Source organism: Notolabrus celidotus, chromosome 18 (genome assembly GCF_009762535.1).
Source record: "Notolabrus celidotus isolate fNotCel1 chromosome 18, fNotCel1.pri, whole genome shotgun sequence".
Lineage (NCBI taxonomy): Eukaryota > Metazoa > Chordata > Actinopteri > Labriformes > Labridae > Notolabrus > Notolabrus celidotus.
Window position 1 is genome coordinate 28,039,380 of NC_048289.1, and position 15,510 is coordinate 28,054,889.

At 37.9% G+C, this 15,510-nt stretch overlaps 1 protein-coding gene and 1 long non-coding RNA gene across 3 annotated transcripts in view; both read left to right on the forward strand.

Moving 5' to 3' along the window:
* The first annotated feature begins 1,235 nt into the window (after positions 1-1,235).
* LOC117830586 lies at positions 1,236-2,457 on the forward strand. The gene is made up of 2 exons (XR_004634802.1): positions 1,236-1,332; positions 2,143-2,457. It is a non-coding gene; the product is annotated as an uncharacterized LOC117830586 (long non-coding RNA).
* Positions 2,458-3,898: 1,441 nt separating this feature from the next.
* The window catches only part of etv4 (ETS variant transcription factor 4), a 55,905-nt gene continuing 44,293 nt past the window's right edge, over positions 3,899-15,510 (forward strand). Inside the window, exons 1-3 of one of the 2 annotated variants that reach the window (XM_034707571.1) lie at positions 3,899-3,955; positions 4,547-4,637; positions 4,807-4,854. In XM_034707571.1, the coding sequence (XP_034563462.1) occupies positions 3,899-3,955; positions 4,547-4,637; positions 4,807-4,854 (196 nt within the window). Of the gene's footprint in view, positions 3,956-4,040; positions 4,086-4,546; positions 4,638-4,806; positions 4,855-15,510 lie in introns of those variants that run through there. The other variant, XM_034707572.1, reaches the window with a different exon arrangement.

Below are 15,510 nucleotides of genomic sequence, written 5' to 3' on the forward strand. Positions count from 1 at the left end.
AATCACAGTGACGTGTTAATGTTAAGACTCAATGATTACCTCCTTTTGTTGGCTTGATAGAAAGTTTGTGCTCATCTATCCCTTTCAAAAACAAAAGTTAGGCTAAATGTCTAAAACTAACCCTAAACCATAACCTTAACCTAACCCTAAACCATAACCTTAACCTGACCCTTAACCAGACCCGTAAACCTAACCTTAATCCTTACCCCTAAACCCTACCCCTAAGCCCTAACTCTACCCCTAAACTCTAACACTAAAACAACCCTTAACAAAAACCCTATCAGTACCCCTAAACTCTAACCCTAACCCTTACTGCTAACCCTAACCCAAAACCCAAACCTTAACCCCAACCCCTAAACTTTAACCCTAAACCATAAGCCAACCCTTACTCTAAACCATAACCCTTACTCTACCCCTACCCCAAACCCTAAACCTTACTCTACCCCTAACCCAAAACCCAAACCTTAACCCAAACTCCTAAACTCTAACCCTACCCCTGAGCCCTAACCTTTACTCTACCCCTACCCCAAACCCTAAACCTTACTCTACCCCTGCCCCTAAACCCAAACCTTAACCCCAACATCTAAACTCTAACCCTACCCCTGAGCCCTAACCCTTCCCCTAACCCTTACTCTACCCCCTACCCTAAACCCTAACCCCAATTCTATTCTAAACCACAACCCCTAAACCTAACTGTACCCTTACCCTATTCCTACACCTTACCCTGAAACCTTACCTCAAACCCTAAACCTTACTCTACCCCTGCCCCTAAACCAAAATCTTAACACCAACTCTAACCCTACCCCTGAGCCCTAACCCTTCCCCTAACCCTTACTCTACCCCTACCCCTAACCCAAACCCTGACCCTAAACCCTAACCCCAATCATATACTAAACCACAGCCCTTACCCCTAAACCCTAACCCTGAACCCTAACCGTCCACCTAAACCCTAACCCTAACCCTAAACTCTAACCCTAGCCCTAACCCCAAACCCTAAACCTAAACCTAAACCCTAACCCAAGGAGTTCAAAGAGACATAGACTTTTTTGATCCTGATGTGGATATGAAAGTGTGTGTATGCTGCAACAGAAACCAAAAATCATTTTCTTTAAAAGGGAGACAGTTTCGAGCGAATGTTGAAATGCTGTGGAGTCACTTTTGGTTGTTAGATCATGGGTTACAAGTAAATAATGATTAGTCATTACATGAGAAACATGAGGAACAGAGGAACAGAGGAACAATGGACATGTTGGCATCAGCACAAACTGTTTTGAGTCAAAGTTTAGTTTGTTGATTCAAACTTTTTGGCAATATGGACCTCCAGATTTTACAGTAAGGACAATTACCTCTCTTTCTTAGAGAATGCTTTAATAAAGGAGTTTAAAAAGTGGTTTTCATTTAGTTAAAGGATTACCAAACAGCCACCATGTTTCACTCTTAAAACCCTCAGCCTGTCCTGCTCTGAGGTCAAGCTGCTCACTGCTGCCTGTAGCCGACAGACAGAGCAGAGCAGGGCTGATGCAATATTCATAGCCTGTTGTGTTCATCTAGATGTGCATCTAAATATCATTAGGCAGGAAATAACATATAGCGTATCACCTGTTATAGAGATTGAATATCAGCAGAGCAACAAGGAGGAGGGGGAGTGTGTGCATACTTATTGTCTCTGAGCCCAAAAACTCCCTGCTCTCCCTGTCTCCTCTTTAATAAACAGACTCTGTGGCTTCGGTTTCAATACACAGCGAGCGTTTCCCCCTTTCTGTTGCTCTTGTGTACAAAACTTCGAGGAGGACTTTAGCCCTACATCCTGTGGTTTTCGGTGCAGTGTGGACTTAAAACCACAAAAATGTGAGAATGCATATCCCTGCACTGATTTACGTCACTTTTGGTGCTTGTTTTATTGTCAAAGTCTCCTGCAGAGGTAGTGCCACTTTTTCCTGCTTGTCAAACAGAGAAGCAGAGAGAGGCAGAGACATATGAAATGAGGTAAACAAGTTCTTGAGTTTGTCTGAGCAGAGGAAGAAAAACATGTCAGGACTTTTCGTGCCAGGGCAGGTTTTTATGAATGGAAGTTTTTTTTTTTCTCCCCCCTAACTTTCCCTCTCTCTCTTTTTGTGAATGAAAAACAACTGGAAAATCCAGTATAAAGAGCCCACAGTCTGCAGGGAGCTGATTGGCTCGTGTGGTGCGAGCTCCTCCCACCGTTGCTAGGAACCCGACTACCAGGCTTGTGATTGGCTCATGGAGGGAACCGAGACTTCATTCATAAGTCTGTGTATTCAACCGGACAAAGAGGAGAAATTCGAGCCCTTGAAAGAGGAAATGCACCAATCACGAGCTTCGTCTGGCTCCAAGCGAGAAAAGCAAGTCTCAAAAACATGTCTGTTTGAGGAATGACAGCACAGCTGGCGCTCAAAAAGTCACCACACTTTCGAAATAAACGCACTAAGAATCATTTTTTTTTAAGTGCGTGTGTTTCTTATTTCTCTTTATAATAAAAACTGAGCTTTGCTGCTGGGACTGCACTCAAACGCAACATCTGTTTCCTGTCACAGTTTGAGCGCTGGACTGTTTCCTAAACAGTGATTCAGAATCAGATTCAGCTTTATTGGCCAGGTATGCTTGAACACACAAGGAATTTGACTTTGGTAAACTGTGCTCTCTTTGTACAAGGCATAAGAATAAGACATACAAATAAAAATAAAAATAACAATAACATCAGCTATAAATACAAAAGAACAACCAATAGGCATGACTAATATGTACAGGCTAAAATAATATGATAAAAGTGCAGTGCTGAGTTGCAGAGGTAGTTTTTACATTAAAGAAATAGTAGTTAAATAATAAAATAAATAGAAATATGGAATTCTGCTTGGAGAATTAGCCTGCTGCATGGTGATCTGAGAGCAGACGTGGCAAAAAGCCCAAGAAAGAGGCTTCTTTATAACACTCATAACTCCATATTTAAAATAAGATAAGATAAGATAAGATAAGATATACTTTATTTGTCCCCTGTTGGGGGAAATTCTTTTGTTACAGCAGCTTACAACACGGGACAGGGGAATACAACAATGTACTGACATAATTAAAAAATATAAAATAAAATAGAATAAAATAAAATTAATAAAATAGAATAAAATAAAATAGAATAAAATAAAATAGAATAAAATAAAATAAATACAATAGATAAAATAAATAAATAAAATAGAATAAAATAAAATAAAATAGATAAAATAAAATAAAATAGAATAAAATAAAATAAAATGAAGTAAAAATAAAATATGGCAACTATTACAGATGTATACACACTATGTACACTTCTATCTGATAAATAGATAAGGTAAGTTATTGCACGATAATAATTGCACTAGGTTATTTTAAAACAAACATACACAGTATGAAGAACAGTGCGATTCAGATGGATACAGTAGTTATTTGTGAATGTGCCAAGTCACATAGTAACTTCCATGTAGTGGAATGAAATATGAGAACAGATGATTAACGGGACACAGCAGTGCTGGTGTTAACCCTTTTACTTTATGACCATGTGTGCATGTTTTTAAGTCGTCTTTTGCGCAAAAAAACGCACAAAAAAGAACAAATCCTGCAGAAAACAAAGTGCAGAAAACAAAATGCATATGCTGTAAAACTTCCCCTATACCTGAGCAAGTTACATGACGAGCTGTCTGTCACGCACACAAAAAAAGAGATTTGTAAAGAGGGCAGCAGCCTGCTGGGTAATCACTCGCCATCACTTCCCCTCGGTATTTTTTGTGAATGGAGCTCATTATGCATGCAGCCTCCACGCAGCTCCATTCACAAGCAGCGCTCCCTCCTCTCCCTGCAGGCTGCGTGGATCGCACTCAACTCAGCCTAAATGACCACAAACGGTTAACGGATGGATTATAAGATGGATGGATATTTGGACCAGCAAGTGCCTTACACTTTAGCAAATGTACGTATGGATGAACTCTGATTTGTTGTTGCTTTTTTACGCGTGTTCTTTTTTGGAGCTTGATCCGTGTCTCCGTCTCGCGTCTGCACGAGTTTTGACCGAAGCAGCAGCAGCAGCAGCAGCAGCAGCTGTATGTGTGCGCGAGACAAAACTAACATTTCTCTTTCAGTTTCACACCAAATTGTTCCCAATGTAAAGGAGTTAAGTTGTGCATTCAGTCGTGTTTAAGTGAGGTTTTCCTGTGTGCGCTTTAAGTGCCAAAGTGTGCCAAATGGTCACTTTTGTTCAAACGCAAGCAGCGCGTTTGTTTTTCCCCCAAGATCTCACCCACAGCTGAGCAATGTGTTGTTTTCAAAGTGTTTCCTATTCACATGAAGCTGCAGTAGCTTCTGTCTAACTGGAAATATAAGTTTAATTTATGGTAATTGTTGTTTCCCCCTCAGTGTCCAAGTGTTTTCTGCTGCTCTGTGCTCTCTCCACATGCCACATTAAACATGCCATTAGCTCCTCTGACACTGATGTGATCTGGAAATGCCCAGTTGGGAGTCTGTTTTCTCACTTCTCCTCTCTTTACATGTATGTGTTTCGCAGAAGTCGCATGGAAATGGGCCCCTAAATAGACTGTTGATGGCAGCGAAAAGGAAATACATGGACACAGAATTACCCCCTCAGGAATCTGAAGGTAAAGTACATGACGCATGTTTACATCATGGTCTATCAACCCCAGGCCATGTCAGTCTGGGTCTCAGTTTCTGCATTTAAATAATCACAGGGGGGGTAAAACATGTTTCAGGAGGTCTAACTGCTGGTTGGTGAACTCATTAGATTTCCTTTTTTATCTCTCTGTTCAGACCTCTTCCAGGATTTAAGCCAACTCCAGGAGACATGGCTCACAGAAGGTGAGCTTTGCCTGAAGGCTGCTTCTTCTCTTCCTTAATTGTTCTTTTTTTTTGTGGTGATTTCACAACTTACAACAGTCATGAGGTTTCTGGATGTGTCTGTCAGAGTGTGGTGAAAGGGCGCCTAAAAATAAGACAAATACACTCAGTGATCGTGTCTTTACTACAGCTGTGAAGGACTGGGTTTGGGACTTTAATCTTGTGACTTGAATTAAAAAGTAGATATTTGTTTAGTTTTTTTGGTTTTCATGAAGGTAGTCAACACAAACCTACCAAAATAAGACAAATACACTCAGTGATCATGTCTTTACTACATCTGTGAAGGACCTGAGTCTTTAAAAAAAACTGGATTTGTGACTTTAATCTTGTGACTTGAATTAAAAAGTAGATATTTGTTTAGTTTTTTTTAGTTTTCTTGAAGGTAATCAAGACAAACCTACCAAAATACGACAAATGCCATTCATTATCCTCAAACCCAAGGAATGCACACATATTTAACACAAACCAGCTTTGATTTAACGCATCATACGTGTACAACTCTGAAGAAAAATCACTAAATTATAACTTTTTTGTTATTTTAGGGGCTTTCAGGATAGATTAGAGAACAAGAAACCTTGAAGTAGACAAATACAGCCTTTTATCTTTCATTTAAATCCCATATCCTGCTTTCAAACTTCCAAAAGTGTGTATACTTCCTCAAGAATTTAAATAAAATGTAAGATAAGGGATCAGAAATCACTTAAAATACAGCTAAAACAACGTATTACCTTCTATTTTATACAACTTTCAAGAAATTCTGCATCTTTCAGTCTACTTTAATGTTTAATAGTTCTCAAGAGGGAAAGAAATGAACGATCAGGGACTGTGTTTGTCTTATTTTTCAGATTAAGGCATTGATAAGTGAACAAGAAGTCCAAAACAATAAGATAAATACAGCCTTTTAACTTATGATCTATCACTTAAAATACAGCCAAAGCAACTGATTACCCTCTATTTTATACAACTTTTAAGACATTCTGCATCTTACAGTCTACTTTAATGTTTAAAACTTCTCAAGAGTGAAAGAAATGAACGATAATGGTCTGTATTTGTCTCATTTTTCAGATTAAGGCATTGATAAGTGAACAAGAGGTCCAAAATAATAAGATAAATACAGCCTTTTAACTTACAATCTATCACTTAGAATCTAGCCAAACCAACAGATTATTCTCTTTTTTATACAACTTTCAAGAAATTGTGCATCTTACAGTCTACTCTAATGTTTAAAACTTCTTCAGAGTAAAAGAAATGAATGATCAGGATCTGTATTTGTCTTATTTTTTAGATCAAGGCATTGATAAGTGAACAAGAAGTCCAAAATGATACTTTAAATACAGCCTTTGAACTTACGATCGATCTACATCTCCAAAAACAAAGTGGCTGTTGTTCATAACTCCCTAAAAGTTGAACAAATTGAAAACATTTCACTGTATTTTTAATTTTTTAAAGGTGTCTGGGTAGATACGTGAATAAGACACCCACAGAAAGTGAGACACAATCTTCTTTTTCTCAACTTTTAAGGAGTCCTCTTCACACATCCTGGTTTCTACCAGCCTTTAAAGGCATTTCATCCCCTCTGGTTATATCTCTAGTTTTTCTATAAGTCTATAAAAGTTATTTATCTCAACTATTTTATCTGACTGTTTTAAAAATCTGTGGTTTGAAGGGGAGAAGTTGGCCTCCATAGTTCATTGAGAGCTTCAGAGTTTTGTGATGCAGCTCACATATTCAAAAACACACTACAGTCAAAAAAAAAAAATCAGGCATGAAGAACACAGACGGGACATTATTAGCTCCGAGCATGTCCTATTTTGGCCATGTTGGCATGTAGTGTGCGTGCCAGCTAGCAGCCAATGCAAACAAACAGGCTATTTGGCTCGTGTCACTCAAAGGCACATAGCGATGAAATGAGGCCCAGTCGGAGGCAATTGTCAGCTAGTAGACTTTAATAAGTGCAATGATGATGTGAGCCCTAATAGAGTAATTATACAGTACGTCAGGCGAGGGGAAAACAGGCCCTGAGCTGTGAGTCACGCTGTCTGTTCTGTGGTGTTGAACCTGCAGCAGCTCAGGAGCGGGACAGTGAGCGTCTGAATGTGCTGAAACCTGCGAGTGAAATCAGGAGAGCTGCTGCTGCTGCTGCTGCAGCAGGAGGTGTGAATTTGGTTGCGTCCGCTTGCTTTGATGTGCTTTGATGTGGAGCTTTAAAGGGAAATGCCACTCATTTTTTTTGACATTTAATGTGGTGCCGATAAATCCTGAGTTAAGCCTCCCCCCCTCCAGTCCACACAGACATGTTCCAGTTGTTGTATGTTGGCTGTTCGGAGCTCATTGTGCAGTGTTTGTCTCACATTATCAGCTGTTTGGAGTTTGAGCATAAGCATGAATGAACACAAACAGGGAACACATTTTGAAGAAGGTTTTCCTCTTTTCCTTCTCAAGTTAGATCATGTTTGCTGTGTTAATCATGACTGCTGCTTTAATTTGAACAAATGCAACCATGTCAAATGTATAATGTGTGCACCTTTAGCTTTTTGGGAAACCAGGCATGGTCCGCTGGGCATCTGATACAAGTGTGGTGCAGAAAGTTGAAGCGGTGATTGATTGAAAATGGACTATATAGTTTGTTTTGGTTGAACAATGTTGCAGATTTAGAGATTTTAGGGAACTACACTGAGCAGATTTAAAGTATTTTTTCTTTAAAACAGGGATTCCCAAACTTTTCAGCCTGTGACCCCCAAAATAAAGGTGCTAAAGAAAGAAAATTAGCCTACCTATATGAGCATTTGGCTGTTTTCCCTGTGCTGTTATAAATGAATCTACTGCTACTGATGCTTTTGATATGAACTGTTCACTAACCCTAAACTTAGGAGTCATCTGGCAACAAAGAAAGGCAGAAAACTCATTATATTTTCTATTTTCTAGGTTTTATTTCAATATTTTTGGCTATTTTTTTTTTACTTTAATGGGTAAAATAGATAACTTAAAAAAAAAAAGCATTCTGGAAGACATCTCACGTCCCCCAATTTGTGTCTCACGACCACTAAGGGGGTCCCAACCCACACTTTAGGAACCCCTGCTTTAAAGCATGTCTAAAGGGAAAGTTGAGGCAGAAATCTTGTGGTGTGTTCAGGGGCGCCATATTGGGGGAGTAGGTTTGGAAGATTCTAAGGGCTCATGATTGACAGCGGCCTTTAAAAATAATCTAACATCATTGGTAGTCCAATGTAATATTTTTTCATGGGGCCCAAAATCCCAGGCGGCGCCCCCTGGGTGTGTTCTCTGCAGATGATATTAAGTGATTGTGCACGCCACGGGTCCTTCTTCTTCATAAAAACGAAACTTCATAAGAAAAATCTAGTCACTTTAAAAACAGCAGAGTGTGTTTCATGAGTCATAAAGAACACATCCCAGGGTCAGCAAACTGTAAGGAAGTGAGGAGGTCACAATCAGAGAGCGTCTGGCCCGACATTTAAATACAGCCGGCTCCTGGTTATATGCTAAACAATATAAACCTTTCACACCTTTTCTCATGCAGCGTCAAAAGCCAAGGCAAGTTCACTTCACACCCGGTGGAGACAAGAGACAGAGCCAATAAAAGAGCAACAATGGGTGTCGCTTCAAAGTTTGAGCCCATTTGTATTCAAGGATTCAGTGAAGGCTGGATTCACCCTGATACACTTTTCCTCAGTCACCTTTAGCTTCATACGGTCTGTCAATATCTCTGATCTTATGTTTTTACTAGAGATGTTCGATACCACCGATTTGCTTTCCGATCAGAGTAAAATTCAGGCTGGTATCGGCGATACCGATCTGATACTGATACTTTGTGCAAATACACACAATGTGTACACACAAGAGCGGCCTCATTTACAATATAGCCGAGCTAATACAACAACAGAAAGACCAAACAGAGGACACAATCATACAAAATATGTGAAAATGGTGTTTTAAACACTAAAAAGAAAATAAGTGAAACAATAAAACCAATAAAATAAATGATTGTTTCATTATCAAGAACTAGAACTAGTAGTTCCCACCAACTGTGTATCATTTAGACAAGATCTCAATGGTTTAGTTACGTTCCACTGTGTTCCTGTTAATGATATACATTGCCTCAAATGACTGAAGTTTCAAAAGTATCCATATTTTGATTTGGGAATCAATTTTAGAGCATAAAGATCTGGTATCAGAAGTATGGATATTTCAGTATCGGTCCTCACAGCACTAGTTTTTACCCAGACTGAGATATCAGCTTCTTAAACTTTAAGACATGAAGGTGATCAGCATGTTGTGGCCCTTCAGAGTGAGACAATATGTCACTGATTAAGAGTATTCAACATTTAATTAACCGTCAGATTCTTCTACAACTTGGACTTGAGCAGCTCATATCCTTATTTTTATGATTGTGTGCTAAAATGCGTCAATATTTCAGGATATCTACAATATCTAGCCAAGGAAACACCCGGTTTGGATTATATTCCACTTCAAATATATATTTAAAACGATCAAAAAATGTATAATTGCACTTTCAGTGTGTTCAGATTCCAGATTTCACTCTGAATAATTTTTTCAATCCAAAAAATAGTCCCTATGATAAAAGGTACAAGCATAGGATTTTATTTCTGGAAGGAAAGAAAGCTGTTCTTTCAAATAATATATATATATGTCACTTTCTTTGGGTACAACAACCACAAATTATATATCCCATCTAACTCCAGTGTTTCCAGTTTGAGGAGGGAATCATTGGGACAGCTGTTTGAGAATAAAACTTCAAATTAACCATCAGATGAATCTACAACTTGGAATTGAGCAGCTCATATCCTTGTTTTTACGACTGTGTGCAAAAATGCTTCAATAATTCAGGATATCTACAACATCCAGTGAAGGAAACACCCAATTTGCTAATTTTAGATGCATTAACCCCTAAAATGAAGGACGTCTCACTTCAAATATATTAAAAAAATGATCAAAAAGTAAAAATTGCACTTTGGTTTCACTAAGAATAATTTATTTTCTTTTTTAAAGCTTAGTTTTTGGCCTTTTTGCCTTTATTTTATAGAACAGTTGAAGAGAAACAGGAAATGTGGGGAGCAGAGAGCGGGGGAAGACATGCAGGAAATCGTCTACCGGCCGGGAATCAAACCGGCGACCCCTGCAACAAGGACTGTAGCCTCTGTACATGGGGTGCTTAGACCGCTAGGCCACCAGCGCCCCCCAGAATATTTTTTTAACCCAAAAAGTAGTCCCTATGATAAAAGGCACAAGCGTAGGACTTTACTTCTGCACAGTTGTTTTAAATAAATATATATATTTATGTCACTTTCTTTGGGTAAACAACCACAAATTATATATCCCATCTAACTCCAGTGTTTCCAGTTTGAGGAGGAAATCATTGGGACGGCTGTTTGAGAATAAAACTTCAAATTAACTGTCAGATAAATCTACAACTTGGACTTGAGCGGCTCACATCCTTATTTCTATGATCGTGTTCTAAAATGCACCAATAATTCAGGATATCTACAACATCTAGTGAAGAAAACACCCAATTTGGCAATTTTAGATGCATTTACACCTATAATTGATTATTTCCCACTTTAAATACATTTAAAAAATGATCAAGAAATCAATAATGGCACTTTTCAGTGCGTACATTTTTTTGTTTTTACTCAGAATTCTTTTTTTTAATCCAAAAAATACTCCCTATGATAAAAGGTACAAGTGTAGGATTTTATTTCTGGAAGGAAAGAAAGCTGATGGTTTAAAAAAATATATATTTATGTCACTTTCTTTGGGTACAACAACCACAAATTATATATCCCATCTAACTCCAGTGTTTCCAGTTTGAGGAGGAAATCATTGGGGCGGCTGTTTGAGAATAAAAATGAAGTAAAACTAAAACTGCACTCGAAGGCGTTTGCAAAAATGTGTTTATTTTGTGTGTTTATTGTAAACAAACCCTTTAAAAGTTGTGTTATTTGATGTACTCAGTTTAAAAGTTGTGAGTCAGATTGTTGTTGAGTTGCAGAGCACACAAGGGAAAAAAAAAAGGAGGGAGAAAGATGGAAGTATACCTTCACTATCAAAGTGTTATTTAACCCTAAGTACTGGCTTGTTTTCAGCTTCCCCAGCTAAGACCTCTCCTTTCCTGTTGCATTAATTAAAGACCTTATCATGACTGATTGCAGTTGTGAGGGATTCACCAAGATTGTAAAAGCCGGGTAGCTGGAGGGGAGTTTCTTCTTTTTTTTTTTCTTCTTCTTCTTCTTCACCAAAGGAGAGCGGAAGCGAGAGAGAGAGACAGAAAGGGTGAAGCGCTGAATGGCAAGAGTTCAGGAGCTTGTCACATCTTGTCTCATTTTGGCCTTTAGGTTTATATGACTGCGGCTGCTTATAGCTCCGCCCAGGATCTCCCACTGAGAGAGAAAAAAAAAAAAAAAGTCATTCAAGGTGCCTGGAAGCATCGGGGAGAACATGCGTCTGCGCTCGTATAAACACACTCTCCTTCTTGTGCTGACTTGCATCTCAAAGCCCCTGACGACGTGTTCCTGGAAACAAAATCGCACACACACACACACACAGGAAAGTGCACAGACACAAATGAGGTTTGACTTTATGTCTAATGCTTGTCCGTGTGTCTCTTCTCCTCTTTATGAGGTCCAGCGTGTTCCCTTTTGGACATGTTGAAACTAGCAGAAATGATTGATTGTTGGGTCTGCAGAGCTAAATATTGGCCCCTGCTCTGTCTCACACAGCAGACTTTACTTCTCCGTCCCCCGAGGGCGAAAGACTGAAAAGTTAAAAGGGAGTAATATTATTATGGTATAGTGAGCGACAGGATGCAGCGTTATATAAGAAATCAATGTAATTTATCTGAACATGCTCAAAAAAAACCCCTGTCATCCGGTTTCCTCTGTACAGGAAGGAGGAGTGTGACGAAAAGAAAGTAGATTTGAATTTCTTATTTCCTCTTTTTGTCCTCTGCTGCTCTGTCTCTGTCTCTCCAGCTTCGGTTTCTGTGTTGTGTAGCATTGATTGCAAACTAAAACGGTGGATACAGCGAGGCAGAAGAGACAGAGGTTGAAATCTTGACACTTGGATGACGTTGCAGTCACATCCTTTAGCTGCAAAATTACACTAATGTCTCCTTTTATAATATATAATCACCATTTCCCTGAAAATTGAGAAATGCACTGCAAAAACTCAAAATCATACAAAGTGAAGTTGTCTCATTTTTAGTCAAAATGTCTTCTCCCACTTGATTTAAGATAAATTAACTTAACAAGGAACATTTGAGCAAGATAGAGGGACTTCTTGTTCAGTCAAACAATCTTGAAATGATCTTGTTTTGAGTTTTAATTTAGAAGAAACAAGGTTTATTTTACATTTCAGACATTTTTCAAGCTGAGATCTTATTTGTAGAAGACGGATAATCTTGATTTAAGACAAACACTTTACTTGATTTAAGTAAATGACTTTTATTGGAGAATCTATCAGAAAACAGCTCCATTGATAAAAGAAAGAAAGAAACAAAGAAAGAAAGAGTGAAAGAAAGACAGAAAGAAACAAAGAAAAAGAAAGAAAGAAACAAAGACAGAAAGAAAGAAACAAAGAAAGAAAGAGAGAAATAAGAAACAAAGAAAGAAAGAAAGAGAAAGAAGAACAAAGAAAGAAATAGAGAAAAGAAACAAAGAAAGAGAAAGAAAGAGACAAAGAAAAAAAAGAAAGAGAAAGAAAGAAGAAAGAGAAAGAAGAAGAAAAAAAAACAAAGAAATAAAAAAGAAAAGAAACAAAAATAAAGAAAGAGAGAGAAAGAAATAAAGAAAGAGAAGAAAGAGAAAAAGAAAGAAACAACAAAAATAAAGAAAAGAGAAAAAAGAAATAAAAGAGAGAGAAAGAAAAAAGAAGATAAAGAAAGAAAAAGAGAAAGAAAGAAGAGAGAAGAAAGAAAGAAAAAGAAAGAAATAAAGAAAGAGAAAGAGAAAAAACAAAGAAACAAAGAAATAAAGATAAAAAAAGAAAAAAAGAAACAAAAAAAAAAAAAAAAGACAATAAAGAAAAAAAGAACAAAGAAATAAAGAAAGAGAGAAAGAAAGAAACAAAGAAAGAAAGAGAGAAAGAAAGAAAGAAAAAAAAGGAAGAAAGAGAGAAAGAAAGAAAGAAACAAAGAAACAAAGAAAGAGAAACAAGAAAGAGAGAAAGAAACAAAGAAAGAGAGAAACAAACAAACAAAGAAAGAGAGAAAGAAACAAACAAAGAAACAGAGAGAGAAAGAAACAAAGAAAGAAAGAAGAAAGAAAAGTTGTTCTTTTAAGGGTGGGTTTCAGTTTTCAGACTCTGTTTCTTCTAAATCAGATAAAAATATTCATCCTCACTACATGCACACAATGAAACACCTACTTTAGAGCATAGCTGGCTTATCCTAAAAAACAACATGACTGAATATTAGTATATCCAGCTCACTATGAGAAGACATTATAACTCAAAATGAGACAATTCAACTTTGTCATCTTATTTCAAGTACAAGATGGTGTTAAACCTAGAGAAGTGCCGCTATAATACAACTCAAATTAAGGTAAATGAAGAAGTTGACATGAAATGTATTAGTGCAAAAATCTTTTTTTGACTGAAAAAATACTAATTGTTATCATTCCTGTCTTATTCTGAGACACTAAGCTTTAAAATATTGCTTAAAATAAGTTTTCCCTGCTAATTTTAAGATCACAGTTTTCTAAATATTACGTCTTATTCTAAGAAATCTTACCAAGCTAATTTTCACTTGTTCTATTGGCTGATTTTTTTGCTTATTTCAAGGTAAAAGTACCTTAAAATACATTTTCTTTCTTGTTTTTTGAGGGACATTTTTTCCAGTGTTTAGAGAATTGATCCTTTTGTCCATTTTAAGTAAGCTAAAGGTGCTAAGGCTCTCGCAGCATGGCACCACTTTGTTTTGCAGCCCATTAGGCCCCTGATTGACTTCATGTTATTTAATGATACCCATCAACTTTTCCCTACCAGTTAGCTTGTACCATGACGTAAGTGTGAGTCTCAGGAAATGGAAACTCTTTAAAAAACCCAGAGGAACTCGCACACCTGGATTGGTGCCACACTTAAAGGTTGCTAGCTCTCTGCTCTGAGTTTGTGCCGTTAAATCAAAGAGAGGTTGATCGACCGTTGGTGAATCTGACCTCCTTACCCCCAGAGTAGGATGTTGGCAGTCGCACGGTTTGGGCTTTTCCGAACTGTTTGTTTGATTCAATGTCCAAAGCTCCGAAAGCACAATTGTGAATGGGTTCAGATTCCGAAAAAAAAAAAAAAAAAAAAAAGAGCTGCACAATGGTGTCTGTCGAGCCGGGCTGCACCTGGGCCTGGCATCGCTGACTCTGCTTTTTTTCTGTTGCATCCTAGCTGAAGTTCATGTTGAGAGAGTGTCATGAAATCCACACCGCGCTGAGTTATTATGTGTCAGATCAAGATATCACATTCGTGCACGTATCATTGATTAACCAGTTTATTTTTACAAATCACTGCAGGCCTGCTGAGTGTTGTCTCTGTGAGAGAGAGGCTGATCTCTGAGCTGTTTGATGAAGTCTTTTAAAACCCAAAGTTATCACAGATTGTTGCCACTTTACAAGAAGATTTAACAAGTGTTTTTAACCCCAGCTTGCCCTCCGTTCACTCCCCCACGTCTCTTCTTTTTCCTTGTTTTATATCCGCTTGTATTTAGCAATTCCTCATTTACGCAGCAGATGAAATCCAGACGTCTTTTTACAATGTAACACAGAGTCCCTGACACTTTAGGGCAGAGAGGATTTAAGTGTGAGTGGCTGGTTTCTCACAGCACTTGACAGATTTCCACAGTTGTTTAGCCAGAACAGCCTGTTTAAGTCAGTCTGAATTTCTATGATGGAAATGAAAGGAAACTGACCAGTGGCTGGTTATACCAGCTCTCACTGTTGGTGTACAGCTGTCTGAGTCAAGTGAGAGGCCAAGACTGAAATCACAAGCCTCAGATAGGCTGGACTTTCTGTGTAGAACTGTTTTCCTGGTAAAAGGAAAATGGGGATGTGGAATATTAACACAGACATGAAACTAAGCAGATGAAACAGAATCATATTAAGCTGAGCTTTACAAAATATCTGCTTGTTTCACATTTTCTTGCGTATATATTTTTGATGCTTTACACACATTGATCACTTCCTCTCCTCTCTGTCACTCTGACTAAAGTTAGTCACACATAAAGTTGCCTCCCCTGTTGTAACACTAGTGTGACTTATTCAACTTTCTTTTTTTTTTTTTTCTCGGTATGATAGAAATGTTTCATGTTGTGTCATATCCTCTCATATTTTACAGTTAAGTACAGTATTGGTTTTGTTTGCTACAGTTTCAAATCATGTAGTCCAGGTTGTATTGTGTTTATAGTGGTGTTGTACATTTTAGTATACATCAGTAAAGTCCAGTATGTTATCTCATCATGTCTTATGGTGTCTTATTGAATTATGTCAAACTGCATTGTATGTATCGTGTACCTTAACTTGTCATTTCGTGTCATGTTGTGCAGTGCTGCGTTGTGTTGGGTCATACTGTATCGCATGGTACTGTGCCGTGTCATGTTGT